At 47.5% G+C, this 12,050-nt stretch overlaps 1 protein-coding gene across 3 annotated transcripts in view; it reads right to left on the bottom strand.

The window, feature by feature from the left end:
• Positions 1-12,050, bottom strand: part of LRP4 (LDL receptor related protein 4) — a 113,919-nt gene that overhangs the window by 8,346 nt on the left and 93,523 nt on the right. For all 3 annotated transcript variants that reach the window (XM_019551577.1, XM_019551576.1, XM_019551578.1), the window contains 18 exons: positions 11,659-11,764; positions 10,591-10,792; positions 10,061-10,250; positions 9,631-9,762; positions 8,848-8,988; positions 8,029-8,115; positions 7,643-7,814; positions 7,397-7,559; positions 6,957-7,182; positions 5,025-5,328; positions 4,434-4,652; positions 3,963-4,097; positions 3,637-3,745; positions 3,171-3,315; positions 2,502-2,615; positions 2,085-2,205; positions 965-1,032; positions 230-317 (listed from right to left, as the gene is read on the bottom strand). In XM_019551577.1, coding sequence (XP_019407122.1) covers positions 230-317; positions 965-1,032; positions 2,085-2,205; positions 2,502-2,615; positions 3,171-3,315; positions 3,637-3,745; positions 3,963-4,097; positions 4,434-4,652; positions 5,025-5,328; positions 6,957-7,182; positions 7,397-7,559; positions 7,643-7,814; positions 8,029-8,115; positions 8,848-8,988; positions 9,631-9,762; positions 10,061-10,250; positions 10,591-10,792; positions 11,659-11,764 — 2,722 coding nt within the window. The remainder of the gene's footprint in view (positions 1-229; positions 318-964; positions 1,033-2,084; positions 2,206-2,501; positions 2,616-3,170; positions 3,316-3,636; positions 3,746-3,962; positions 4,098-4,433; positions 4,653-5,024; positions 5,329-6,956; positions 7,183-7,396; positions 7,560-7,642; positions 7,815-8,028; positions 8,116-8,847; positions 8,989-9,630; positions 9,763-10,060; positions 10,251-10,590; positions 10,793-11,658; positions 11,765-12,050) is intronic.

Below are 12,050 nucleotides of genomic sequence, written 5' to 3' on the forward strand. Positions count from 1 at the left end.
TTGTGACTTCCCATAGGGAGGAGAGCTTTCAAGCCCCATGACAGCTTGATCTGCTTTCCAAGTAATGTAAGAGTTTTGTATATAAAATAAAACAGTCATAATAGAAAGCAGCCAACACAGCTTTCAACACAGATTGCAGGGAGTGTAGCCCTAGATGACCTTTGCTAAGAGTCTTTCAACCATGGGACTCCATCCACCAAGGTCAGAGCTAAAGGGAGTGGAGAGGTACCTGTATATAATCAAAGCAGCGATAAGCAGCAGAATGAACAGGACACTCAGGAGGCCTCCAATAACATAACTGACATGCAATCCTTCTCCTGAAAGAGAACAGCAATGACTAGTTAAGGGCCCTTCTGTACCACCAGACTGTGTTCACCCTGGTATACCCACTCTCCATGTGAGCATCCATGCCAAGGTGTCAGGAAGTCACGTCTGGGAGGAGAGGAGGCTTTGTTTGGTGTAACCTCAGCCCTCTGGTGCATTCTGGGGGCTGCTGGGGTGGAAAGGATGGACTCAAGGAATCAGGTGCATGGAGAAGACCTTGGAAAAGGGGGTGATGGTTTAGCCTGATGACGGGGATCAGTCAGCCTTCTACCATTAGCCCTCCCATAACCTGGTAGTTACTCTCTGCAGAGGGAAATAAGCTTCCCTTTTCAGAAAGTCTAGACTAAAAGAGGGAAGAAGGAAAAGGCAGGCTTTCTGGAACTAAGCCTACCCCAGCTGAGTAGACAAAGGTGGGGGGCAGGGGAGAACAGAGAGAAGGGGCTCTCTGGCATCATGTAATGACAATCCACTGTCTTCTGGCCACCTGGAGCAGACACAGTTTGGTACTGGCAAATGATGGTGGCTGATTTTCATTCTCTTACTCGGAACAAATTTGAGTCAGAAGCACTGTGGAGCGAAAGGCACTGGCTTGGCCTGGAAGAAGGGCCAAACTAGATAAGGAGAAAGAAGAGGAACTTGCCTGTGGTTGCCAGCACTGCCTCATTTTCCCGGGCACACAAGTTTTGGCCAGCATCTTTGTCAGAACAGCTGGAAGGAACAAAGACAAACAGTTAGCCCATTAGTGCCAACCCTCAGGGCAAGGAGGGTGTGTTATGTTTGTCTTTGCATTCATAAATACATGACTCCAGCCACAAGTGCAGGAAAGAGTGCTGCCAAACTGGCAGGCACAGAACATACTGTAAACCAAGTAAAAATGATCCATGCAGTGGCATTAGCAAATCCAACAAAAAATAACTTGAGATTCACATGCGCAGATTCAACACATTTACATATTTCACAGGGTGTCAAGCAGGAATGAATAGAGTGGAGCTAAAGATGGAGGCTAAGGGAGGTGAGAGAAGACCCTCCTTCTCCTGCTAAAGTAACTCAACATAAGGGATAAAACCTCATGTAGGACCTTATGTTGGACCTCACCCTATACATCCCAGAGGATCCACATTCTTTCTCCTACAGATTCACTATAGAGGACGTTGGGATTTTCAGGCAAAAGTGGACCTTACTAAGTACCGAGCAGCCCCTCTTCCCCTTGTCTCTGTGCTGAGATTGTGCTCCCAGTGAACAGGAAAAGGTGTCTCTACTTGTAGTTCATAAACCCACCCACCAAGGAAAAACTCTCCCTGCTGGCCAGGGGGAAAAGATGGCCAAAGAGACAGCTAATTATCCACACTGGAACATGAGTTGAAAGCTGCAGAACTGTTCAGTCCTGTCCAGGCTATCCACTCAGGGCCAAAGTAGGATTGCTTCCAAGGATCTTCCTAGTCTAGTTTTAAATGTTCAAAGGCTCCCACCCAAGTCAATTATGTTAACCACAGGATACCATATGGCTTGACCAAAAGAATTCTAGCTTCTTACACAGCGTAGTAGGCTAAGTCATATCTGAATGGAATGGACAGCAAGGCCTGAACACCCCATGCCCACTCCAGTGACCTCAGTCCTCTCGTTTCATAGATGGGGTTTCTTCAACTACTTATAGGGCATTTAGATCTCAAGAAGTTTCTTTCTGTCCTGGGAAGGTGGAGGGGATGTGCTCATGCTGTATCTGGCATGTATACCCATATTCCAACAGAACATGCACTCACTTTCCTTCTGTTGTTTCCAGAGATGTGCGAGGTTTACTTGTTGAAGCTGCTTGACTGGGTGGGGTCTGGCTCTTTTCACTCATACTGGTTGTTTCAGGAGCAGGGGGCACCATACCAGGAACTAAACAATACAGAAAAACAAAAAACAAATAAGAGCTTGGTTCTGTGAAACTGAAGAAAAAAGATTAAGAGCTTGTGTTAAGGGCTCCAATATACCAGACCAAGCATCTCCAGATTGTACTCCAGAAATGCTTAATTTGCAGCACAAGATGCTGCAGGGATTTTTGTAGGGTATAGAGACCTCCAAGATGGTCTGATATCCATAAGGGGGGGGGGGGGTACCAGGGGTCCTGGTACTAGTATCAGTTGTGATTCGTATAAGGAGGTTGTTCCCCCACAGAACCTCTTTGAACTCACCAGTGGAGCAGGGCCGCCCATCTGGTTCATCTGGACATGCACAGATAAAGTCAGAAGCTCTGGCAAAGCAGAGATGAGTGCAGCCTCCATTATTCACACCACAGGCATTAGCACCTGAAGGAGACAAAGTATTACATATAGAGGTGGTGCTCAGACAGATCTGAATACACAAGGGCAGGAACCTTTCTTCCATCTCAGATAGGATAACCTCTCCCCATTTCCCATGGTCATGGATTTTCTACTCCATGAAAATCACACATCTCAGAGCTGAGTGAATTACAAGAATTAGGCACCGATAAGATCAAAATAATTTTTTGAGAAAGGGGAGCTTAAGTCAGATGGAAATCAGTCAAGAGGAGCTCCACCATTGCAGCCAAACGTACAGGGATTCAGAACAAACTTATCTTCTCTTGCCTCATTACTGCACTATCATAGCAGCTTTCAGAATTATCTCGCATCAGCAGGTGTTGAAGAGGTACTCTCCACTCCCTCTACAGAAAACTCAGAGTGAGGCAAAGAACAAACCCGAACAAGACCAAGGGGAGAGTCAACAGTATGGATGCTGGCAAGGGCTCTGCACTAACTAAAATCATCAAGTGGTACTGAGGGGCATTGGGTCCTGTCTGGCTCCAATTAGCCAAGGCAGGAATCAAGACCTTCCCCACATACCTGTTTGTCTCTGAGGAGAAACCACAATGATATCCATTAGCCCCTCAACATTGGCCAGGATAGTCTCTTTGTTCCGGCCAGAGTATTTGTCCACACGCTGGATTGATTTGGTTTGCCAGTCAGTCCAGTAGATCCATCTGTCCTGCTGCTCAGAGAAGACAAAAAGCACATAGAGATTAGAATATTTGGCCATATATATAGGGACTGTACAAGGGAGTTTTCATGTGGCTTAGAGCTCCATACAAAGTCCCTTCTTCCAAGCCTGGCTTCCCTCTTCTCAGAAGTGTAACTCCACCCTCCAACTCAGCCAATCTTTCCTTGAGCCAATCTTTCCATAGATAAACACTAAACTGGAGAGTGATACACCGGCTTCCACATACAACCAACTACACTATAACATCCCTGAGGCAGTCCAGCTCTCATACAGTCACTGATTTCCTCATCACTGTAGGGAGCCCCTGTTTACCTGTGTCAGGGCAAAGGGATGTGACACCTGGCTGACCAGCACCTGGCGCAGTTTCCCATGGAGATCAGAACTCTCTATACGGTCAAGATGTGCATCTACCCAGTAAATCCTGTAGATAGTGGGGGAGGGAGGTCAGAGTGGTAAAAGAGAGGGAAAAAGAGAGAAATTAAACCAGACCAGTCTCCTACCCATACTTTCAAGCCTCTCTTTCATATCACTCACTAGGCAAAACTCTTCAGAGGACTGTAGTGATAAAGCTCACCATTATTATATCTCTTACTCAGTCCCCCTGGATATTACACCATCAATCCACATCTCTCACTGACCTTCTGGTGTTATAATCCAAGGTCAATCCATTAGGCCAGCCCAGGTCAGTGTTTATTAAGATTCTGCGCTCAGAGCCATCCAAGTTTGCACGCTCAATTTTAGCAATGTGACCCCAGTCTGTCCAGAAGAGGTACCTGAAGATTGAAAAGGGGTAAGCCCCCAAGAAGACACACAGAGACAAGAGACATTTCACTGTATTCTCTGAAAAAAATTTACTTATGGGCCAAACCAATAGATTCTGCATTTTCCACTAAATGCTTTAGTTCTAGTCACACATCATACCCAACTCCTAGTACCTGTTCCCATCAGCTCCACATGGCAATGGCTCTTCGCCAGTCATTTCACTCTGCAAAACCAACCCTTGGGCACCCATCAGGCTCACACTAGGCATCCTTTCTTCCTACCCCTTTGATTTAGCCTTGTATAATCTGTCCTCTCCCATCCCTCCCTTCTACTGACCCCAGACTTACCCCTTCTTGGGGAAGACAGCAATTGCTCGGGGCTCATCCAGGCTGTTATTAATCAGCACTTTTCTGCAGCTTCCATCCAGTCTGGCCACTTCAATGGTGTTCCGCCCTGTGTCTGTCCAATACAGGTTCCTGGCAACCCAGTCCACAGCCAACCCGTCTGTTGTCTTCAGTCCCTGACCAATGACAGTCTCCATGTTCCTGCCATTCAGATCTGCTCGCCTGGGGAATTCAGTACCAAATGGCATGAGAAAAAGACGGTTTTTAATGAGCCTTCAACTCTCCCTGTACCCATTCCTCTCAGCCACTGAATCTCCAAACATCAGCCCTAACACTGTCATTGTGTTTTTTCAGCCAGGCCCCATTAAGGTTAAATGAGTCTGCTGCAATTAGTTGCACAATCCAAACTATTCTGTGTGGTTTCAGCAGCAAGTGAGCATCATTGTATCCTCCCACCCTTCAAGGAGGGACTTCCCCAGTCAATTGGAACATGCTAAAAGAATCCACAATACACAAAACCCAGTCTTTGAAGCTGGGTATGCACAGCCACTTACAAATTGGGCGCTGTTTGGGGAGCATATGACAGGCACCTACCTGATGACATCAAGGAAGACATCTGTGTAGTAAATCTTGCCATCCACACTGTCATAGTCCAAAGAGATGACATTGTTCAGCTCTGGGACAGGGATGTGGACATCAGTGTGATCACTGGTGTCCAGTGAGATGCGCCGGATTGAACCACGGCTGGAGAAGAGCAGGTAGGTCTCTGGAGATGGATCACAAGTCTGCTCATCTCTCTTCAACTGGATGCCAGTGGGGCAGGCACAAGAGAAGCCAGTAGGATGGGGGAGGCAGAGGTGAGAGCAGCCACCATTCCTTATACCACACTTGTTAAAGCCTTGGGGAAGAAGAGGAAAAATAATCTAAAGTACCTCACTTCCTAGAGACTAGACCCTTGCCATCTCCTTACAGGCATGAGTGACTGGTGCCTCCTGAATCTGGGGGGGCACCAGCCCTACTAACAGTATCGGTGTTGGCCGTCAGGAGGGAGGTGGGGGCGGGGGCACCGGCCCCATCAGGGTGGGCACATGCACCCCCTACCCATCGCCTATGCTTACAGGGCAGAGAAACCCACTACTGGTAACTGATTTCACCCCAACCATGTTCTTGCTCAAAGTGCACCAGAGGCCTCTATACAAGGACCTACCTAAAGCTTTGTCAGCTACTATAGGGATCCAAGGATACTGGTGGGCTCAGTGGAATGGAAGCTCCATGGTTTGTATCCCTTGATATCAGGATGTCTCCATGGAGGAGAGACAGCAAAAGGCTGATTGCTGTTGACTAGCTGAATATCATGCACCTGTAGTTAAGCGGTGTTATTTGCAATCCTAACACTAGCAGTAAGATCCCAGATCATAGGGGAAGTAGTAAAATATGTCATTCCCATCTGCTCAAGGAGCTTCTACAGTAAATCAGACACATACTGTGAGATGCTAGAAAGGCCAAGGAAACAAGGAGGCCTATATTAGGCACTTGGCTTGTTAATGTCTTTTAGGTTTGTGCATTAAGCTATTTTTTAAAACACAGCAGTGTCCAGAGGGTTTAATAAGTCAGTATAAAAGCAGTTTGAGAGAACAGTCTAGCAAAGTTAGAGCAGTGGGAAAGAGGTGAAGGAGGCAACTGGGGTGGAACTGGGACTTGGAGATTAACCAAATGCAGCAGGTGGTGAAGAAAGAGTGGTGTTACAAAGTGTACAGATTCAAGGGGAGGTGGTAGGGAGCTATATGTGAAGAGGTCAGACATTGTCTGTAGATGGTAGTGAGGAGAATTCCAGGGAACTGAAGCAGCAGTGCAGTTCAAAGGCACAGGGAGGATTGGTCAGCAGGTGGGCTGTGCAGTCCCTGAGAAGCAGAGGAAAGAATTTGGTTCAGATAAAATGGAGAAGGCGATATGATAAGAAAAGCAGAGGAAGAAAAGGAGCCAGCACAGAGGTGCCTTCAGTGGCAGTAGCCTGGAGCAGAGTGAAATGTCAAACAAAGAGGTGAAAGCTGCAAATAGTGGGTCAAGAGACAATCAGGACTTGGAACAAAGTTTTAGCTGTCAAGATAAAGTAGAAAGGACAGATTTTAGAGAAAACAGACTCCTGTCTTTTCTACCATACATGAGTCTTCTCAAACCAGCAAATCCCTTAGTAGTTCAAACAAGTGTGGATTGCTTAGTCCTCCTTGTTAAGTCTGAGAATTGACTAGACTGATAGCTTCAAGCCAAGGAGTGACAGGTGGGCTGTGTCTGGGTACCTGGGGGAGGTGGTGGTGTTGGAAACAGACAGCTACAGAACAGAAGGAAACAGAGAAGTGGGAGGGAGCAGGGAAGATTTAAGGTTGGAGGAAAAGGAGCAGATCAATTTCTCCAACAGACACTCTGCTATGGAAATATAAATGGGTCCCCTATAGTAACAGATTCTAGGGGCTCCTCTGAATCACCAAGGTTGGATGCTCCTGTCTCTTAAGCAACCTAGAAACTTACCGAAGGGCCGTGCTCTGTCAATTGCTTGGATGTCCATTAGGCCAGGCAAGTTGGCCCTCACCAGGATGACATTGGCCCCAGTGTCTTTGTCAGCCCTGTGAATGCTGCGGGTTTGCCAGTCAGTCCAGTAGATGTAGGAGTCCAGCAGGGTGAGGCCATAGGGGTGCTGCACTGGGGACAGCAGGGTGTGGCGGCTGGCACCATTCAAGTCTGCAGCTTCAATGCGCTGAAGGAGGAGAGAAGAGAAACTGCTTGTTCAGACCCTTCCTCTGAGACTGATGTCCCCACTAGACCATCATCCCCAACAGCACAAGACCACAGGGAACCCTTGAGCCTTTCCACATAGTCCCTTCCTCTTCCAATGCCTTCCCCTAGAAACAACCTCCAGGATACCAGAGACCCAGTGATAACCCTGTAAGAATCATAAAACAGACTCCAACCTCTGTGTGCGCATCAGCCCACAGCAGCTGAGACCCAGCCTTATCTACTGCCAGGCCATTGGGCCAGCCCAGATTGTTGCTGATCAGCACCACACGTCCTGAGCCATCCATGCCAGAACGCTCCAGCTTGGCATTCTCTCCCCAGTCTGTCCAGTACATGTACCTGGCAAAAACCAACAAGGCATTAGAGAAAGATGAACTCTGCCTTGCTTCCCTCTCCCAGGATGGTCCCTTGCCAGCACTTACCCCATCTCGTGGTACAATGCAATTGCCCTTGGGCTGTCCAGGTTCTGCCAAACCAAAACCTTCCTCATTGATCCATCCAGGTTGCCCACTTCAATCCGATTGGTCCCTGTGTCAGTCCAATATACCTTCCGGCCAATGGCATCCACTGCCAGCCCATCTGTGGTCAACAGACCTGAAAGAGCAAATGGTCCCAAAGTAGCTTCTCAGCATTCCACACAGATAAGGAAACTCTGGGAATTCCCTCTGCCCTTACCTAGAGTCGTGGGAGCTCTCCCCTTACAATATCCATAGGCCTCCCCCCATAAACACCCTCCACAAATCTGGGAGTCCCTCCTCACAGCTCAGAGGAACTCTCCCCATTTTGGCTGCCCTAAAGCACTCCTTACCTGTAGTGATGATATCCTCATACTGAGAGCCATCCAGCGCAGCCCGGCTAATCTTCCGCAATGTGTTGTCTGACCAATAAACCTTTCCTGGTAGGGAAATGGAGGAGGGGAAAAGGAGAGAAAAGCAATCAGCAAACACCTTCATCCAGCCCCAGACCTCCTTCAAATTACAGGCACCCAGATCACTGTGATGAACAGAAGGGCTATGTAATCCAGAGATCTGACAGCATCATAGGAGAAACAGACTGCTTCCAACTCCATTAATGACAAAAAGCCTCTCCCAGAAGGGGACACGGCAGGGAATAATGCAGGAGCACAGGCTGTGGGGAACCTGAAAGGATGAAGGTTTTTTAACATGTTACTGAATAGTTATGTAACAGGCCCACAGCTGGTTTTCAGGAGGTAAATAATCAGACAATCTCTTATCACCATGGAGAATGGAAACTACAATCTAAACGTATAGCGCCAGATACCCAGCATAAATCTGCAAACATCAACTCAGCTCTTTTTACATTAAGGCAGGACAGCAAAAGCTTAAATCCACACTCCATGTGAACCTATACAAATGGAGAAGGCAGTTTATTCCTGTCAACTGGCGTTGAAGCCCTCCAGAATCTGTTTTTGCACTAAGACAGGGCAAGGAGGGAAGGAGATATAAACAATTCACTTTGGAAAAAACAGGGCTGTCAATCTGCCCATGTTCATGCTACCGAGTAGATCATAGACAACATCTTTACACATGCATTCTATTGATTTAGCCAACTGCAGCACTTCAGTGATCAGTGGTGAATGTGGTTATAGACACAAAGAGGTCCAGACCTTCCTGGGGATCCACTCCAATTGCAATGGTATTTTTCATTGTGACATTGACTGAGACGACAACATCTGCAAAATATGGGATATCCAAGGAGACCATACGGATGTCCGTCCTCCGAGCAAAGATCAGGAAGCTGGTCATCCCTGCAGAAAGTTGGGAGATGGACAGGCAGTCAGTGTCAGCCAGTTTTCCCTGGGTATCATTTGCTAAACAATGCCCTTGACCCAATTGCTGAGGAATAGGTCTCTTATTTACCTATGGGGCAGCAACCTGAAAGCTCTCATGACGGCATTAGCCCTTCTTGGATGGATTTGGGTAGGATATTGGGCGTAAGCCTGGTTTCTTGTCAACGTGAATAAGATGAGGGGATAAATGTCAGCTCCGAGCCCTGAAGCCAGGAGCTGTCCATGGTCCTGAATGGGAAGGTGCATGAGGGATGGATGGATTCTATCTAGACCAAAATACAGCACAGTGCCTTCTCAAGTTGCGGGGAGCCCAGCCTCAAGCTCAGGGCAGAGCTACGGGAAAGACTGACATGTACCTAAACCAGTGGACATAATACTGATGTTCCCTTAGGATAATCCAGCCCCTCTCCACAGGGTAACCTCAAGCCAGCTCACACCATACTTGAGGGTACAAGTACCAAAAGACTTCTCAAGGCAAGCTGAGACTGACCATCACACTCAAGTCCCATAATGCTAATTTTGTTCCAGTAAATACTATCACAGGGCCAAGAGTGGACCATGAGATCCAGCTGCAATGAGGATCTTATGGAAGAAACCTACCAGGAGAGCAGGTCTTGCCATCAGGTTGCAGATTGATACCAGTAGGGCATGTACAGCTGTAGCCTTTAGGTAGAGGAGCCAGAAGGCAGAGGTGACTGCAGCCACCATTATTAACTTCACATGCCGTGTGCACTGTATGAGAGAAAGGAATGTAAAGAAATGAAACAAGCACAGGCTATAAAGAGCTCAGCAAGGAGCTCCTGGAGTATCATTATCAAAGAGGACATCAGCTGCAAAGATGCAGGCTGGGGACACTCCCCTTAAATTTTCAGTACTGATTTATTTCCACACACATTCTGCACAGATATGCAGGGCAGCAAAAGCCTGAATGCTTAACAGGGGTGCATACCCTGTACCAAGAGACCTGTTACAGGCAGCAGCTGTTGAGCAAGCTGAGTTCCTTGAGGGCTTGGGGCTGCTGGCCCTATACCTGAAGGTCTGTGTCGATGAAAAACATGGATGTCCATGAGGTTCTCCAGGTTGTCTTGAAGTGTTTCACGAGCCTGCCCTGTCCTTCGGTCTGCACTCTGGATGCTCTTGGCCTGCCAGTCTGTCCAGTAGATCCGCTCACCATAAAGAGTAAGCCCAAATGGATGAGGCAGATTGCTCCCAATCAGCACCTGTCAACCCCCAAAATAAAGTCACCAGGAAATCATGAGGGGAGGGGGCTATTTTACCCATCCCTTGGATCATTGCCCAGAAATAGATGTACAAGAGAGTCAGTAGCAGTAAAAGGAAGAAGAACTAGGCTGTAGGGCTCAAGGCAGTGCCAAGCTTCAGAGGGCCCTCCATACATAGTTTGTGTTCAGAAAGAGGCTCTTTGTTCTCTGCATGAGGAGCTGACAGTGTTTTCCCAATTCAGGGATTTTACTTCCAACTGACTGTCCCTTTTTCTATGAGCCCTCTGGGACAGCCACTCAGCCTCCCAGACTCTCCCCTCCTGTAGCCTAGTTCTCTTACCTTCCTGTTATCTCCATCCAGACTGGCATACTCAATGGTCTTCATACCAGCATCTGCCCAGTACAGGCGCTGAGACTCATAATCAATGGCCAGCCCATTGGGCCAAGTCAGATTGGAGGAGATGATCACCATGCGGTTGGAGGCATCCATACCAGCACGTTCAATCTTTGGGCTGGCCCCCCAGTCAGTCCAGTACATGAACCTGAACACAAGCCAAGAAAGAATGAGTGCCTGCACTCTTACAGCTGCCTACCATTGACACCAGAGGAGCAATGTTGCTTTGTGCCTTCCACAGACATTCTATCTGCAGAGCTCCGCCATCTTCTCTAGTTCAGTGTCCCTTTCACTGCAAACTACCAACTGCCTGAATGACAAAAGAGAACAGTGCAGTTCTGTTCCAACCCTTCAACACTTGGGAAGCAAGAGCTAGTAGTCTTGTGCTCAGGTATCTCAACTGACCTTGGTTCCCAGTTCTGCAAGGTCCCATGGCTCAGAACAGAAGCTTTAAATGGAAAAATTCACTCCTTCTGCAAACCTGCTGTGGAAATTTGCTTTTTGTGGCACAAAGGACAGTCACTGATAGGATATTCCCAAGCCTAGGACTAAGCAATTCTGAGCTTACTGGGGACCAAAAGTTGAACTAATGGTCAAATTTCACTGCAATTCAGATTTGTTTTTAGATCAATCTAAATGGTTATGCAGATAACAAGGGGACTACCAAGATCTCAGCATGGAACAAAGGGCATTTTCTTGTCTCATTAATGTAAATTCATGGACTTCAGTGGTATTGCTCCCAATTTTTGCTGTGCAAAACAGCAGGAGATGGCTTAAAGCAACATAGAGCTTTGGCCTACCTGTTAAGAAGCATGTGATGCTTACTCTGGTGCCATTTACTTCTAAAGCCAGGCCCCTCCTCTCAGACCTTGAAAGGAATTGCTATGGAGACCTCTCTGATACCAGAGCCCCCAGACATCACGTGGAGGTGTAAGGGTACAAAGAATCAAACTCAAACAACCGGAGTTTTACAGAAAGATTGACAAATCAATCCCACACGAAAAAGGCTCTTACCCTCCAACAGGGTCCACCACAATATCTCTGGGTCTGTCTAGGTTTTCCCAGATCAAAACAGTCCTCATGGTCCCATCTGTGTTGGAGACCTCTATCCGGTCTGTTCCTACAGAGATTGGGAAACAGGGACCAAGAGAGGGCAAGGGAGAGAGTGAGAGAAAGCAAGAGAGAGAGAGAAATCACAGCCCTCTGGAATCATACGACAGATTACAAGGAAAACCACATCTGTACAGTGATCTAGTCTTCCCTCACTTCATCCTTCACCCTGACTAGAAAGCTGGTAGTGAGTGTGGAACAAGTTTTCATAGATTTCATAGACATTAGGGCTGGAAGGGACCTCGGGAGATCATCGAGTCCAGCCCCCTGCCCAAAGGGCAGGAAGTCAGCTGGGG

Source organism: Crocodylus porosus, unplaced genomic scaffold (assembly GCF_001723895.1).
Source record: "Crocodylus porosus isolate Cpor-Errol unplaced genomic scaffold, CroPor_comp1, whole genome shotgun sequence".
Classification (NCBI taxonomy): Eukaryota; Metazoa; Chordata; order Crocodylia; family Crocodylidae; genus Crocodylus; species Crocodylus porosus.